The 17,417-nt window shown below is 41.3% G+C and overlaps 1 protein-coding gene across 10 annotated transcripts; it reads right to left on the bottom strand.

Moving 5' to 3' along the window:
- Nucleotides 1-231: 231 nt before the first annotated feature.
- pcm1 (pericentriolar material 1) lies at nucleotides 232-17,385 on the bottom strand. 10 transcript variants are annotated; one of them, XM_028398508.1, is made up of 40 exons: nucleotides 17,263-17,385; nucleotides 15,904-16,018; nucleotides 15,381-15,629; nucleotides 14,255-14,581; nucleotides 13,361-13,531; nucleotides 12,829-12,948; nucleotides 12,485-12,671; nucleotides 12,174-12,283; nucleotides 11,691-11,964; nucleotides 11,455-11,605; nucleotides 11,008-11,220; nucleotides 10,644-10,810; nucleotides 10,176-10,405; nucleotides 9,634-9,776; nucleotides 9,363-9,492; nucleotides 8,999-9,169; nucleotides 8,692-8,870; nucleotides 8,240-8,443; nucleotides 7,892-8,150; nucleotides 7,660-7,802; nucleotides 7,355-7,578; nucleotides 7,029-7,203; nucleotides 6,651-6,940; nucleotides 6,346-6,507; nucleotides 6,048-6,104; nucleotides 5,660-5,832; nucleotides 5,047-5,178; nucleotides 4,194-4,311; nucleotides 3,663-3,830; nucleotides 3,466-3,566; nucleotides 2,787-2,921; nucleotides 2,523-2,720; nucleotides 2,386-2,445; nucleotides 2,151-2,298; nucleotides 1,910-2,070; nucleotides 1,754-1,817; nucleotides 1,457-1,653; nucleotides 1,267-1,359; nucleotides 999-1,122; nucleotides 232-858 (listed from the first exon to the last, which is right to left on the bottom strand). In XM_028398508.1, the coding sequence occupies exons 2-40, from the start codon at nucleotides 15,997-15,999 to the stop codon at nucleotides 833-835; spliced, it is 6,330 nt and encodes a 2,109-aa protein (XP_028254309.1). In that variant the 5' UTR covers nucleotides 16,000-16,018; nucleotides 17,263-17,385; the 3' UTR covers nucleotides 232-832. The 10 variants fall into 10 exon arrangements, with proteins under 10 accessions (XP_028254309.1, XP_028254358.1, XP_028254259.1 ...); XM_028398557.1 differs by having other exon boundaries at nucleotides 15,904-16,015; nucleotides 17,263-17,384; XM_028398458.1 differs by having other exon boundaries at nucleotides 17,221-17,374.
- Between the last annotated feature and the right edge of the window lie 32 nt (nucleotides 17,386-17,417).

Raw genomic sequence — 17,417 nt, 5'->3', positions numbered from 1 at the left:
GTTAATCTGTGGTTGGGGTCCAGTGGCCACCAAGTCAGACAAATTGTTGCTGAAACTAAAAAATGTTTTTTAATATAACAAATAGCAGAAATTAAGAAGCTGAAAAAAAGGGCTGCTCTCAGATTTTTTAAATAAGACATGTTTTTGCTGAGATTGTTGAAGTTGCTGGAGGCAGGCCTGGAATGAGCAGCTACAGCATTAGAAAGGTCCACATAGTACATGACAACACCATTTTTGCAAGTTAAAGCATTTAATTTTATTAATTAAAATCAATTAAGTACATGAAAGGCATGGGATACTAATCAAGCCTGGAGCTCCGATTTAAAGAAGTGTTCAAGCTGGAGAAACAATTAGCTTAAGTCATCCAGCTGAACAGTGGAACTTTTATCCTACTGTCATCTCTTTAGAATTAGGAACCAAGTGCAGAAAAGACAAGCTGTACAACAATAAGGCTGGGCCAAGACAAATAGAATATTAAAAAATAATAAAAATCACAACTTATCGTCAAACTGATCCCAGAACCAAAGAGGACAGAGCTAAACAGGAGTTAAAGAGTACTGTGGAGATTCAAACAGAGGCCTAACTGTTGGTGATCAGCAGCATAGGAGACAGACCCACTCTAGATTATCAATAAATCACATTAACCACTGAGGAATAAAATTAACTCGAAGTGTTGGGTTTGTGTGCATTTGGGTCACAGCTAATTGTGACCATTATGAAACTGATTTAAACGAACAGATTCAGAATCAACAATCATACATCCAAAACTGATTGAAGGCGTTAAGTATAGTGTTTCTTAAAAAATTAAAAAAAGAAAAAAGAAGAAGATTCTTCACTCGTTCTGGGCACCAACCGTTTCTGAAAAAGGAAACAGCTTAATCTCAGATGGTTGAACAATTTATGTGTAACAGGAAACACAGGCTTTTGGCTTTTGTAGGGTGTTTGGCATCTACACAAACAAAAGTGTAAGCCTAACTGACAAGGGTTGTAATCCATACCTGGTTCCTTCAGTGCCTGAGAGTTTCCCACCAGCCCTGTCAGCATTTCAGTGTTCCCATTGAGGATCTCTACAGACAGGTTGTTATTCTGCTGCTCTTCCACAATTCTCTTCTGCAGCTCCTCCTAATGTTACAGCACATAGTGCACATTTAGATAATGCTTTCTTTATGCTCCCTTTATGGTTCTTTAAAGTGTTTGAGGGGTTTGCAAGGAAACAGTTTTAGATAAACAGAAGCATAAACATTATTTTTGGAAGTTAGCCATTACCTCACACATGACCGTGAGCTGCAGTGGTAAGTCATCCACCTTGACAAAGTCTTCCTCATCAGACCTTTGGCTAGTGTTTCCTGATCCCATCTCCTGTATCAATGCAATTAATAAATGAATACAGAGTTAAACAGTTAAAGGTGAGATGGATACAACTATCTTGGTCATTGAAACAAATGTCTTCACTTACATCTACGCTGATCATGACAGGTGAGTCAGTGTCTGGGCTACTAGTGGCTGTGGGCTCCTTGGGGACATCCTGATCAGGGCAGGTGTCAGAACTTTCATATGGGGCAGCAGCAGCAACATTACTCTCCTCTTCTGGGTTCTGGTGCTGCACCTCAACTTCAACTGTGACAGACACAGCATCAGCTGACCTGCCAGCTTCTGTAAAACAACACAAAATATGTTGTGATAAAACATAACACACTGATGAGGGGTCAGAAAAATACAAACAAAATTCTTTCATAGAACAAGAACTCCTCACCATTAGCTTCGTCCCAACGTCTCTGTTCAGAGCTTAACTCCTGTGTTTCACTGGACAGTTTAACCTGGAGTAACACAATTCAACTGGGGTCAAACTAGAAGGGATGTGTTCAGTGATGTAAAGCCATGATTATTGTTGCATTGACAAACAGATTACCATGACTCTGACCTCCTGGTCTGCCTGGCCATCAGCAGAAGCCTGCAGTGATGTCTGGACTTCTACAGGTCCAGCTTCAAACTCCTCTATTTCCTCTTCCTCGTTCTCATCCTCCCCACTACCATAGTTTGTAAGGGCCTGAGTCTCAGCTTTGGAAAGACCTAAAAAAAACATTTTGCACATTGACTAAATATCTCAATTCAATATTTTTAAGAGGAGTGGTCTCTCTTTTATCACTTACTGATGGACAGCGGCACTCCCTGTCGATCTTCATCCTCGTCATCCTCTTCAACTTCAGAAGCTTCACTGCTTCTGTTGTTCTTCACCTCTGACGGTATGTCAGGCTCCTGGAGAGTAGAAGCACCTTCCTGCTCCGTCTCATCTTGGTCCTGGGATTTTAAAAAAATGAAAAAATTATGGCGGCACAGATAACTAGTTCATTTATTGATTTTCCAATCAGTAATCAAATGACCTACCTTATCTTCATCTGTGTAGGTTGGACGAACTAATTTATCACCACCACGTGTTGAATTTTCCTAATAACAGATATAGATGGAATTAGTTTATATTACCAAAAATCCGACGGAAAGGAAGAAAAGTGAAACCACCTAACCTTCATGATGTTTTTCATTTTACTTGGTTGTTCAGCACTCCTCTTATTTTTGTGTTTGGCTGCTGCAATGCCGCTGCTGTCCAAATCTTGCATGAGCTTGAAGAAGGCAAGTTCATTAAAGAGGATCTCTGAAATCTCCACCAGGAGGTCCTCCCCACAATCCTCCAGTGTACAACCTACATATTTACTAAGAGAGTCCTGAAAGAGAGCAAAACATCAAGAAGCTACTTTTCTGCATGACCTGCAGCGTGTCACTGATCATACCTGCAACATGCCCCCCAGCTGTTTGTGGAAAAAGTGAACAAACTCCTTGCTTGCATCATTTTGCTGGGTGAGAGTGATGACCATGCGCCGCACGGACGTCAGCAGCTCCAGGGAACAAACCTCGTCCATATTCTCCTATTAAAAGATTAAGAGTCATTTAATTCTTTAACAAGAGTATATTCAATGTTAAAAACAATCAACAGGAGAGCTTATACCCCCAACAACATATTCTCAGTTTAGGATTTAATTTTAGAGCAAAATATCAAACTAAATGAAAATATTTTTAGCAGTGGCGCAGCGGTATAGCAGGGTTGTCCCGTAACCGGAAGGTTGGTGGTTCGATCCCAACTCCTCCCTAGTCACTGGTGTGTGTCCTTGGGCAAGACACTTTACCTGCATAGCCTCCAGTGTACTCACTGGTGTATGGCGCTCTTTGCTGGGCTGCCTTGAGCAATTTCCCCATTGTGGGACTAATAAAGGTTTCAATTATTATTATTATTATTACTATCATTATTATTATTATTATTATTATTATTATTATTATTATTATTATATATATATATATATATATATATATATATATATATATATATATATATATATATATATATATATATATTCGTCTTCTAGCACAATGCTAACGTCAACCTACTCTGTGGTCCCATGTTGGTTGTCCTACCTTAAGGAAGGGAATGACTTCTGTCATAATGGCTTTTATCTGACGATCCAGCTGCTGAGTGTCAATCTGAGGGCAGTGCACACCACCAGCTGCTCCTCCTGCTTACACAAAAACAGCACTGTCACTTGATACAATCATTTTAAAACACCCAAATAAATAATGTCTGTACAACACAGGTGAGGTCTTGTAATAGGTACCTTCCACAGGCTCAGGAGCGTTAGCAGATGGACGTTCAGCATTTGAGGCTCCAGAGCTACCTGCACCTGCTGTGCCAGTGTTGCGGGGGTTTAAGTCAGCTTTTAGCTTCATGCGCTCATACTCCCTCATTCTGGCCAGAGCTTTGTCTAAATGAATTACTGTGTTGCCTGTCAGAGGAGCATAGAAAGGAGACCATGGAGAGACACAAATGGGACAGCAAAAGTTCAAAAATCAATGAAGCGAGAGGAAAGTGTAATGGATATTAATGCAGCTGCAACCACTTTTACACTACAGGATCAGACACAGAAGGCCTGCCTCTCTAATACCCGAGTTAACAAAATATGAAGATCAACATGTATCTTCATAGTCTATATTTTGGTCCTGCAGTAGAAAACTTTTGGCAAGACAAGCCCTACTGATGAAAATGGAAAGAGTTAAAGTGGGCACAACATTTTAACTGTAACCTCAAGAATGGAAAATGGTTTTTGAGACTTTAACCCAATGTTGTCACAGGAAATGTGTAACTATACCCATTTCATCATTTGCAAAAGGTTCCAGGTTGGAGGAGGTTGAGGCAGAGCTGTCATCCATAGATTCTGCATCTTCCCTCTTCCCCTGTGCATGTCTCAGGTTTTTCTCCACCACTTCCTGCAAAAGGCAGGAGGCATTGTTTTAAGTCAAACACACACTATGTCTTACATTCAAGTCTGACTGTGATAAGAATTCTAAAGAGAATCAATGATTTATTACAGATCTGTATTTAAACAGCTACAGATAAACCCCCCCAAACTCCAGAGAAATGTGCAACAATCACTATAGACGGCACTGGTGGCTTCTCCTGCCATTCTCCTAACATGGAAAATTAGACATTTCACCCATCACTCTTGAACAAAGGCATTTATTTAGACAGACAAAAGGCTTGGTTTCCAATTAGCAGAACTCTGGGGACCTTGGAGCAGACCAAAGCACACATGTCTGATCTGGCAAAAGAGACATGGAGTGATGAGGGTCATTTCTTTATAGACAGGCTTCTAAAGCCTTGCTGTCAAGTTAAATTTAAAGACAATGAAGATGGGGGAGGGACAATTAAAATCAGAAAATAAAGAGCAGCATAGAAGGATGAAAAGAGACAAGGCAGTGAGGGATGAAAGGAGACAACGCTGAGAGAAAAACTAATGAAAGATGTATTGAAATGTAGAAAAGGAAGTACCGTATGTAAAAAAATGTGTGGGAGGAAGGGCAATGAGGATTGCGAGAAAGACTTCGGGACAGACAAGAGCTTCAATATGAAGACCAAAAGTGACACACAAAACGAGAGGAATCAGAACAAGTGCAAAAAATATTGTGAGCATGCCATGCTGAGAGGAAAAATGTGTCTCTTACCACATCACTGGTAGTCAGACTCTCGCTGGGTGTGAGCTCCGACTGAGAGCCTGCAGCCCACAATGCAGGGCCGAGAGGGGGCAACTGGTCCTCAGCTGTGCTCTTTTCTGTCAGATGCCTTGTTACTATGTCCTGTGAGAAACACAGGGAAAGGGGATTGGAACTATGAGCTGCTCAAAAAAGCATTCCTGGATTATTTTTTTTAAATCTAATGCCAACACACATCTATAAAGGTTCTCCAATCCAATTAAAAACTGTATTCTAGTATATTTCTATTATATATAAATATATATAAATAATATATAATTATTATAAATATAATTACATATTTGCATATTTGCAATATCAACAACAAAAGACACATGCCTAGAGACTACGAATCATTCAAACACATCAACACGATTTTAAATTGGAATAAAGGAAAAGGTCCTGACTCTGGTCTAGACTCTATCAAATCACACTTGTCATTTAAAACCAGGAAGAAAGCCAAAGTCTACTTTGTGCCCAATATATACCCAGGTATTCTGTGCTATAGTCAACCCAGACTCATCACAGATGAATAAACCAACAAATTAACCAGAAATATAGGAGTAAAGAATGTGTCTGTACCAACCTGTAGGGAATATAGTGCCCTTTGGCGTAGGTAGTCTGTGTTGAGTAGCTGTAGCTCATGAAAGAGCTCGATGAGGAAGTGCGGTCGAGACTCATTCTGGGATATCAAAGTTGCCACCTCAGAGTAAATGGTCTCCCTCAGCACTTCGAACAGTGAGAAGTCACTGCTTGCATCTACAATTTGAAGATTTGACAATATGAGATTTGACTGTGGCTACGTTCTAAATCCTGAATAAAAATAATACTAATAATATAACAAGAAAAGATTTTCAGATGTCCTGAACACACATCTGGAAGATTTAAATTAAGCCCACAAAACAAGCCCATGCATATGGATGATTAGGTGACATCAAAACCAAATGCTGCTGACATCTGCATGGTGACTTTACCTGGTGCTTCTGTGCATGCAATTCTGTTAGAGAGGAAGGGTGTTCTCCAAGCATAGGCTGTGAGTAAGATAAATTAAAAGTGACAAAATAAATTAACTTAAAATTAAACCTGTGGTAATGACAAATGCGCAAATAAAGATAAATTATTAAAGAGGGGACACAATGTTATAATTACAGAAAACAAATTCTGCAACAACATAATGGAGATAATAAATATATAGACAGAAACAAAACACACAGACCTTAAGGGGGAAAAGTGTGCATGGATAAACTTTGCTACAGTTAGCTTGAGACATACCGGATGAGAGGTCATTTCGTTTATTGCCAAGCTTAGTCTTGCTGTCCAGTTTTTCTTGAGTCAGCTTGTCTAACAGACTCTGGTTCTGATCCTTCTGATGAGCTGGCACTGCCCTCTCATGGGCAAAGTCTGCAGTGCTGCTAACACTGTCACTATCATGACCTAAGGAAGACACCAAACATGTAAAAAAAATTATCATTTCACCTATTAATTAGGACTAGTTTGGTTGGTTAATACAGTTTAAGACAGATTTTCAAATTCAGTCCAAAAATGCAACAGTAGTAGTGTTGAATCCACTTTCATACCCTCGCTGTTCTTGCTGTGTCCTTTGGTCTTCCTACGTCGGTTCTTGGGAGTCTTGCTTCGGGAGGCCAGATTGGCATGTGCGGAGGCTTTGCGCCCAGCCTTAAACGTCTTTGTGATGGTTGTGGGTTCAGCAGGATCTGGCATGCTGATGAAGCTTTCCTGTGATGCCTTGTCAAAGACCTGAAGTCTGGAATGGCGGTTGGCATAAGTGGGGGAGGATGCAGGAGACGCTTGAAGCTCCTTTTTGGACACGTGTTGCCGAGTCGTATTGTTTATGTAGGAGCTGTGTCTACAAAGAGTCACATAAAGGAAAGACATAAATGAAAATGTTCCAATAAAAAAATACAAGTGGATTTTCTTAACACTAACAGACATACCCTCTCTCTGTAGAGGTGTTAAGAGGAGAGCGCTGCAGCGGAGGAGGGAAACTCATGTACTCTGTTTTTATTGAGGTGTTGGGGTCAAGCTGCTTCTGATGATCAGGAGTACCTTGACCTACTGCACCTTGAAAGTCACTCATGGCCCCAGGAAACAGTGGATATAAATTAAAGCCTTCAGAGACAGAAAGAGATTAAGATTGCATTAAACATTCTTGGCATATTTTAGCAAAATCTTAAAAGCAAGTGTTACATAAATTACATATAATATTGCATCTGTTATAATGCATTCTAAACAGGCTTTGTTATAAATGTGTATATCATACTAGGGGGGAATGGGGATAAGGCAGCAGTTGACATGTTGTTGGTTGGAGGTTGGAGGCTAGAGGAGAATGGGAGGAAGACACCAGGAGAGGCTGAGGGTGCAGAGCTGGATTCTTGGGATGCGCCCTGCTTTTGTGTCTGCCAACCTGCTGCTGAAGAAGAAAGAGGCTGCTGCAGTTGTTGCTGCTGCTGCTGGCGAAGGAGGTCATTAAGGACCTGCTTTAGTCTGAAACAAAAGGGACACAGAATAGACATTTTAAAAGATGGACAATCAAAAGATTATACTTATGTATGAAATTGCTTTTACCTTTGTACATTGTTTTGCTGCCAGGCCAACTGGGTGTAACATTGGTTAAGCTGGTGCATAATCAGATGGACCTGTGGCGACACGTTGTTGGGCAACACGCTGTACTGACCCGTCAGCAGTGTTTGCAACATGTATGACAATGTCTGTGGAGAAGAGGTAGACACTGACTTGGTAACCAGTTTCTGTAATAAAATGAAGCACTTGATAGAAAGATATTAACAAGGTCACTGACCTGTTGGTCCTGCAGGAGTGTCTGACACATGCTGGTACTGAAGTCCAACTGTCTTTGTAGCTGGCTGAACTGTTCCTGCCAGTGACTGGAGCCCTCGGTAAAGGACAGCTCAGAGGCCCAGCACAGGTTCTCCTGTCGCCGAGTACCACCATGCTGGCTTGTAGACTGGTTCAAACTCCTGGACTGCTGCTTAGTATTTGCCTTGTCATGAAAATGGCTACTACTTTCACCTGAAAAGGCTGCTGGAGGCTTCAGATTGCTGGAGCCAAAACAAACACATTAAGTTGGAAGAGTGATTATAGATATGGAATAAATTCATGTGTAAATTCTTCTGTGACTTGGCCTGACCTTCCTGGATTCTTCCTGTTACTGTAGAAACACTGGTTCCTGCTTGGTGAATAGATGTGAATGTCATCATCGGAGCTGCTCTCTGTACATTCTTCTTGCTCTTCTTCTTCCTCTGCATCCATCTCTGAGCGATATTCATCCTCATTGCCATCATCATCGTCATCATCCAGGTGGCAGGGAGTTGAACCCCAAGTGGCCATTGTCCTAATAACAAATCAGCAAAATTAGTACAAATTTTGAGCTGTTTGCAGAGGAAAGACTGTTGGCTACTTAAGGAGATACCACTAAATGAGAAGTGATCTGCTGTGAAAACAAGAAAACCACAAAAGCTCACATTGTACACTGTGGTTGCAGTTCGCCTGCATTCTCATTCCCAGAATATGAAAAATAATTACAAAGCTAAAATGTTTAAATCTTGTTGACAAAAGCCGCTACAGCAGTGGGTGTTGTACCTTTCATCCCTACTGACAGACTGTGATGATATGACAATGCCCTCTTGGTCTTCAGTCCTGCAAGCAGAATCACCAATACCACTACGCCTCTGGTGTTCTGCCATCAGGGATTCTAAGTGCTTTCTGCGCTGCCGCAGTTCTTCACGCAAAATCTGGTGGCGGCGCATTTCTGACCAAAGCTGTTGGCAAAGCAAGAACAGTGGGAGAGCGAGAAAGAAAAAAAACAGTAAATACATCTGTAATAGAGGAAGCTAGATGTCTAAATATCGTATGATTTGATGTGTATGTGTGATGTGGAGTCTGTCACCTCGTTGTCAGTGACTGAAGAGGTTGCTGCTTCTGGAGCAGTGGGTTTGAGCACAGCTGAGTTGGTTTTGTGTCCTGGGGATGATGAAGCCTGAACAGTAGCAGGGGTGGAAACGGCAAGTGGAACCTTTCTCAGCAAACCCTGCTGACTCACTGTACTGGAGATGGATGACTGCAAATCACACCAGAGGAAATACAGCAATTCATGTTACTTGAGCCACTTAAATATTATTTTTTTAAATATTATTAGCAGTAAAAGGCCAGTAAACACCCTATTTTAAACACCCATTTCTAATTTAGGAGCTCCTCTTTCTGTCCCCAGATCTCTGTGCACATTTGTATGTGTACTTCAATGAGCCATGTACCTGAAAGTCAGGGCAAGCTAACTGCAGGTCCTGGATCTTTCCTTGGATTTCAATTAGCCTCTGACGCTCTTCATGAAGCTGCTTCAGTTCCTGCTTCTGTTGTCGCAGCTTTTCCTCATACAGCTTCTCTCTATCAGAAGAAATGAACAGCACTAAAGTAAAACAAATTAAACACACAAAAGATGCACACCACAAAAACATCTCAACTGGAATCATTGGATCAACTGTACTAACAGTCGGCAGGATTTTCAAACATTTTAATGTATCATACCTGGCTTTGCTGGAGAGGGTAAGGTCTCTGGGACTTTGTTTTGATCCTGCCCCTAATGGGCCATGTGCAGGAGCTCTGGTATTATTTGGCTGTTGGTGTAAAGCTTCATCCTCGTTAGCTGTTGTTCCATCTGTGTCATCACTCTGAATACAGAAAAAATGCTGGGTAAATATGATAAAGAAAAACAGGTGTATATTCACTTTCAAATGTGTTTGTTAAATAGCCTTTGTGTGTCATCTTGTGCTGATTCCCAACTTCTATTTGGAATATTTGGGGAATACACTCCAGTTGTCTGAGCTGCAGTTAACAAAGTGAACTGTAGGAACTGTCATGAGACATGACGGACCGATGGTCAGTTCACAAAGACTATTTAAACAAGACACTGTCCTCAAAATTGACATGTGAAGAAAATCAGTTTGAATTTATGTACTGTTAAACCTCTAACAATGATCCAGCACTGATATTAATTTTACCATTTTAATTCTAATTCTGTGCAAAAACAAAAACAAAAACATCAAACACTTTCATTCATCTTTCCCTACCTGAACCATGGCCACCAGTTCTTGCAGCTGCCAGAGTTTTTGCTTTGCCGACTGGCGGTGAACTTTCTGTGCAAACCCAGCATCGTTCCTGAGGCTGCTCCTCCGACTTGACTCCGATGCCTCACTTTCTGGAGCAATGGCCCGTGCCCCTTCATCATTATCAAGACCCTCTTCATCCTCATCATCATCCTTCACTTGACTGTAGGGGAGGTCCCTATTGTACTGGCATTCTTCAAGCAAATTTGTAAAAGAATGTACATTGTTATTTTAAAAAATCATTATTAAAATCCTGCTGCTAAAATGACCTCACTCTATACTGAAATAATAAAGCTATTGTCTATTTTGAAATCTGTTCCACATGGAGATGGCTTGTGATTTTGTTGATTAAAAAAAGAAATATTTGCCATTATATAGGTTTACTCTACAAACAATATCAGGTGTAATATTGGCTTGTGTCTGTGCATGTACCTATGACTGAAGGGGTGTTGAGGCTGCGGAGGTTGGCTGCTGATCTATTGTTGATCTCACACTCGGTGTTGAGTCTGCCGTCCCGGTTGTTTGTGGCGCTACTTCTGACACCACGTCCATTGGTCAGGCTGTTCAAGTCAGCCCAGTTCCCACTGCGCTGTGGGTTTCTAAAGAAACAGGATACAATAACTGTCATGATAGCTTGCTAGCTGCAAAGACACACAAACTCCAGCATAGTGCTTCGTTATACCGTTGCTTCAAGCCAAACCACTTTACTGGTTGGTTGTGTTTCAGTATGATTTAGCAATTTTTACACACGTTTGAATGGTTGTTTTCTTGTTCATTTACTTATTTACACACCCACCTAATGTTAGTTATGGGCTGGCGGTTCTCCTGCTCAGAGTCAAACATGGCCTCAAAAATTGAGCCATCTTCTGTCTCATCTTCCTCCTCTTCATCATCGTCATCCTCTTTCACATTCTCATTGACTGCATCCACCATCATATCGGAAGTTTGCTCATAGTACTGAACCAATTCCCGAAGCTCATTCAGACGTTTGTGGACCTCCTTTAGCTTCCTGTAAGTATAACAGAATAAAATATGAATGTAGTTAGCTTCAATATTTTTTTGAATCACCTACAAAAAAAGGATTAAGGTTGAGTGTGGCAAAGACTCTGAAACTTGTCAACAAGAAATTGTGTAGTGTGGCTGTAATGTTATACTACACCATGCCCACTCTATACAGAGCCCTGCTGTTGATATCTGACCTGCCTATTTAGCTGCTTTGAGCTGTGTGTGTTTTTGTGTATACCTAAGCTTGTCAGCAGAATTGGAGCTGTCCTCTTGTTGTGTGAGTGACGGATGAAAGGAAGTGGAGGCTGAGGCCCCATTAGAGCACAGAACAGATGGGCAGTCTGAGGATCCTCCCATACTCAAGCTGCACTGTGCCGACAGGCCACGACCTGAAGGAAACCACATCCAATTCATTAACACCTTAGGAAGATAAAAGCCATAGGATTGCCAAAAAATATTTGAAAATACTTGTACATGAGTTATTATTGAGTGTCTGGTCTCTGAGTGAATGCAGCTCCTGTAGGATCTTGTCCATGGTTTGCTTTTTGTCTTGGAGTTCCTGGAGCTTTGTGAGTTTGGCACTAGCAGCTGTTGCTCCAGTGTCTAGACCAGTGTGTGGGCCAGAGGCAGAGTGGAGCAGTGGCCTGTGTTGAGGTGGACCAACAGCCTGGGGAGTCCTGGACCAGCACACCTCTCTGGAGAGAGACAGGCTCTCGGCCTGACGACGGTTGTCTGGCACAGCTTTAGTCTATGGAAAATATTTAAAAAGTTCACATGGCTCAACAAATCAGAGGTAGATAGAAGTGGATCATGCTTACAATGTAGATTAGCCACATTAAAATGTCTAACATGTTTACTGATAGCTACAGACTGCAGTACAGTTAGTCGACAGCTCCATCAACACTGCATAGATGACTTAAACCTAGTATTCATGGAGAATATAGAGGCCTACAGTACCTGTGAGTCATGTAGCTGGTTGTGGAACCTCTGGATCAATTCATTTAGTTCATCATTCAGTTCTGATGTGATGCTCAGGCCAGAGACACTGCCTGTGGTTTCTGTGACAACTATTTACAACAACATATGTTAAGGTAATTAAATGCGCTAAAATATTTGTTTATGTTAATAATAATTTATGTAGACAATGTTAACTTTTCGAGATACATAATGTGACTACTGCAATTCATTAATCAGAGTTAAGACTACAGCTAGTCTGGACACACTGTGAATAAATGTCTGTCACTGTGTTAGTGTGTTCTGTATCCTACCAGTGTCTTCAATCACAGCAAGTGCGTGTTCTGCACTGTGCTGCATGGCCATTAGTGCTTCCTGCCGGCCCTGCAAGGCCCTGAGCTGCTCTTGCTGCTCCAGCATCTTCTTCAGCAGCTCATGCTGCTTATGCAGATTCTCTAATTCTTCTTTTTGGTCAGCACGCACCACTTCAGGCCTACCACCCTACAAAAATCACAATCGTATACCATTACAAACCCTGACTGTGGCCCATCAGCAAATGTGCACCACGACTCATCAAGTATGCTAGAAGAAAAGTGACAGGTACAAACAGTGAATACTATGCAAATACAAAAGGATGTAATTGGAGAAATGTACATACTGTTGGGTTTAAGGCATCTGAAGACCGAACCTCAACGTTCAGATAAGTGCTCTCTGCCAGTGAACCTGAGCCAACAGCAGAGTCCAGTGTCCCCACATCATCCTCCTCATTCTCACGTGCCTGAGAAAATAGAAGACAGACGGTGAAAAAACACAAAATAATGTCCATAAACGGTTAAGTAAACCCACTAACAAATAAAAAAAAGTATGTTTCATGCAATTACTGTATATCAGGCAAAATGCTTAAATCAAATGAAGCAAATAACAACCCCACAGCAAACACAGGTGACATGCGACTCTCATGGGTTTATCTTAACATGAAACATGACCCAACTGCTGAAGAGTTTTAGGCAGCCAGTAAAAATACTGAATGGCCAGCTGCCAAGATATCAACATAACCAGTTTCATTTCAGCTATGAGGAGACTTTCTTTACACAAGAACATGCTAATAAAAAATTATTTTAAGCATTAGATGTGTAAAAGCACATTTGTAAAGATGAAGATAAAACTGGTTAAACAGTTAACAGACCTACCAGCATTTTCTGCAGGAACCGTAAATAGGACTTCTCCTGTTCCTTAAGGTGGTCAATGAGATGAGAAAGACGCTCCACATTGGCCGGCACATCATTCTTTTCCACCAGGTCATCCCGCATGGAGCTTGCTTTACTGATGTACTCCCGGATCTGTACTAGTTTGCTCACCACCTGAAACCGTACAATAGGAGGAGGGTAGCGTATGGGTGTGTGTTTCAGAAAGGAAATGAGATAGACAAAGAAGACGTAAGGAAAGGTGAGCTCGTATCTGTAGCGATGGCTCAGACTGGGCTAAACAAGGGCAGAAAGGGGGTTGGGCGCAGAACTCACTGGGCACCAAGGGTGGCATATTTATAAATTGTCCTAAATACAGCCTAGTTTCCGCTGCACTAGCTCTCCCTCACTTTCATCCTAGTTTTAGTTGTCAGTAGACTGGAGTGCAGTTATACACCCGCAATAGCAAATACACAAAACAAAAGGAATAGTTTAAATAAAACTGAAAAAAGAGAACAGCTGTAAGTTCCACACATTATGCATGTGGATTAGTTTTAGTAACACAAACCCCCTGTTAATCAGCAAGCATCTTTGCAATACTGACTAGGGCAGCATATAAAAAACCTATTAAATATAACATTCAGCTATAAGAATGTATAACATTTATAAATGCAGTCATACATAGAACTGTATTTGAACCTCATCTTTCTAGCCACTATTCAGTTTACAAATACAGTGAAATTTGCAAAAGATAATTCACTTGGTGGTTTTTTTTGTTGTTTTTTTTTTATTATTTACTCATTTACTGCTTCATTTTAGTCATGGTGCTACTCAATTTTCAGGATAACAAGACCACAAGTTATGTTAAAAACATCTCAGTAACAACAACAAAAACATTACCTGGCTGCTGTCTATTCTCGGCTCTCCTCTGCCATATTGTCTGCGCACATAGGGCCTCCTTTCCATGTCACCATGGCTGAGTCTTGGAGGTTCCTTGCTGGGAACCACAGGGGTTAATGTATCCCTTAGTCCTGGGCTCTGCTTCTTAGTTTCCATGGTGATGGCTGGGGTAGTTGGGGCAGAGGAGGAGGGAGGGAACAGCTCTTTGCTCTTGTTAGTGTTTACATGCAGAGGTAGGAAGTTATATGGTTTCTTGTTCTCTCCAGCTAACTGGCGCTGGTTGTTAGCAGCTGTGACACGTCCCTGGGAGTCACTGCCAATGCTCCTCTGAACAGGAAGACAAGACAAGCCGTTATTAAAGTATCTGGACATTTTCTAAACTGTAAGTGATGTGTCAGTTCAAGTCTTTGTTGGGCTCACGTTTGTACCACATAATAGCAGCAAGTTAAATGGATTGCATTGTGGGCCATAACACAATACAAATACATAAGCTGTTGTGGATACCAGAGCTTCATGTACGAAAACATGATTTATCAGCCCCCCACTGCACTGTTAAAAAAAATTACTCTGATAATGTTTCTTCATCACAGAACACACTGACATTCTACCAAGGTCAATTTTCATAACTAGCTATGAAAAACATTCTGCTATCCTTTCCACTATTGGCTGCAGAAGCACCAGAACAGCCCAGTGGCATGTTCACTAAAGAAGAAATACAGGTTTTCATTTTATGTTGCAACTGTAGCACAGCAGTTGCAGTGTTCTTCTGCTAATGCCAGATCAGATAATATTATTTATTTATAAATCATAACACAACTGTGATCATGGGCAGCACAAAAACACACCTTTTCCTGCTCACTGAAACTACTGAACAAGATTTTAAAACATGCTTGGAATTTCTGTACTTTTGTTGTTACCACAATACCTCATCCTTGTGATATTCATGTGTATCCTTGCATTTACTGTGTGGTATTGGACAATTTACTGAGGGAGGAAAGACTCAATACAGTCCATTTAAAGTCCTCAAAGTTGGCATAGCTCTACCACTGATTACATCTAATAATCAGTCAGCATCATATCAACACAAACAAAAAATAGCTTTTAATTCCAACAGCAGATATTTTACCTCATCCAGGTCTGTAAAATTGATCCTCTGACGCAGCTTGTCCAGCTCAGCCTGGTCTGGGACAGACATCTGGGTGGTGTATTTAATGTGGGGGTAAGAATGTGGAGTGCGTGCTCTCCTGCGACCAGCCCCTGGGGTGGACTCCGGTGAAATATCATTAGTGAGGCGGCTCTCCACCACTGCAGCTGAAAGCTTTTTTTTATTCTTCTCTGAAGAGCGATTGGCTTTCTTCTGCTGTACACCCCAGTCCTGGTGGAAAATAAAAACATGTCCTTTGTTAACCATGATGCATGAAAGACGTACATATCAAACTTACCATGACATCAATAGTCCTTTATAGTAACAAGATAGTGAGATGTATTTTACAGATCAATATGCACTTTACAGCCTAGATTCTAAGGACATTGGCTAAATACTCAATGGGACATCTTGATGAGCTCCTTGAGTGTAACATGATGTGAAAATTAATTTCTCAGTTATGGACCTAAGCTGTAGTTTCTATAATGAACGGGTCAGTCCTTACCATGTTGTTGAGTCTGTCTTCTAGACTGCCATTAGTAACAGTCCAGTTGTGCAGGTCTTCTGAACTGTCATCAAATGGAGTTCCTCCAGTTGCCATGTCACCCACTTACAGCCTGCTGAAAACCAAATATACACTCGTTACAACACTGAAACAAAAAGGAGAGTATGTAATATAAAACGCTATAGGCAACGTGAGGTATAGTCGCAGGGGAAACTGCTTCCTTACAGCATGTTAGAATTGATAAAACGTTACTATACTTGGCCACAGCTGACAATCAGTTAGCTACATAAGCAAGTTAACATGTCTAACGTTATAACACCAGAAACCTTTAACCATGATTACCCTAAACAACCTTGTGAAGCTGGGCACTAATATTAACGTATTGCTCATCACACGTTAAAAACTATAACTGCATTAATGTTAATAAGCAGCCGCATTACCTAACGTCAACAGTTAACTCTAAAGCGTTAAAGTCGTTGGTCCTTACTAACATTAACTTTAAAGAAGACCTTCTCAACTCAATCACGATTAGCCAGAAAATCAACAGCGTTTCGCTGATCGTACCCAGTCCAGTGTCTTTATCACCTGTCTGTTAGCCCTTAGCTGCCGTTGGTTTTGTGTGTGGCCCGCTTGGATTCCCGGGAAAGATGCGAGTCGTTCCCTCCACTGCGCAGCGACTTAAGGCTAGGTTTCTGTTACCCAGTCCCCGCAAAAGACGACGGCAAATGTTACTTCAACGCAGAGAAAGTGCAGCGACCACTACAGTACTTCTAGTTTTGCCCATACATATGTTAATAGCATCATACCGACAGGCAGCTGGTTTGTTGGTGAACTTTACAAGCAAAACGTTTGTGACCTAATTCCGTCCCGTAATCGCCATAGCAACACATACTAACCCCGACCCGCAAAAATAACGTCACATTAACGCTAGCTCACTAAACACACAAAGTGGTGCTAACAAACCACACAAGTTGTCGTCTTGCTCATGTAACTGGCTAATACTACCTAGCTTGCTACCCAGCTCCAAGCATCGGTGCTAACTTTAAGTATCTCGGTAAAAGTTGAAGCAAAAAGCACCTCTCGCAACTGTAGAAAAGCTAACCTTCAAAATAAGAATTTAAAAACGTTTGCCTCGTAATTTAGCCCCGTAGTCCTTCCCAAGCAGAGGTTTGCGTTGTGGCAGTGTAAACCCACATTATCATTAACGAAGCTAACCACAAACGCAGCAGGTTAAACGCTGGTATTTGGTCATATTGTTTAAACTACTACTGCGGCTAATAGCTAGCTTACAATTCGGTATAATGACATTGACGTTACCATTCAGAGCTTGAAATGGATGGAAATGTCGCTTCGTATCACCTCATAAATTCAGGTCAGCGGATTCTGGGTCTCATTGAAGGCATATCATCAATACAACGTCTTATCGATCCCAAACAAACGCAGCAACCAATCCAAGTGGTCCTAGCTTGCTGTAAATTCTCCTATACAGCAGGTGGCAGTACAACTCAGCTACT

The sequence above is a fragment of the Parambassis ranga genome, chromosome 1 (genome assembly GCF_900634625.1).
Source record: "Parambassis ranga chromosome 1, fParRan2.1, whole genome shotgun sequence".
Lineage (NCBI taxonomy): Eukaryota > Metazoa > Chordata > Actinopteri > Ambassidae > Parambassis > Parambassis ranga.
This window is presented reverse-complemented; position numbering and strand designations above follow the sequence as displayed.

Excerpts from the sequence above, each read along its gene's own strand:
- pcm1 (XM_028398508.1), bottom strand. The coding sequence starts at position 15,999 with ATGGCAACTGGAGGAACTCCATTTGATGACAGTTCAGAAGACCTGCAC. Across the intron at positions 2,922-3,465 it reads AAGTCATTCCCTTCCTTAAG|GAGAATATGGACGAGGTTTG; the intron begins GTAGGACAACCA and ends ATCTTTTAATAG. Across the intron at positions 1,818-1,909 it reads ACCAGGAGGTCAGAGTCATG|GTTAAACTGTCCAGTGAAAC; the intron begins GTAATCTGTTTG and ends GTGTTACTCCAG.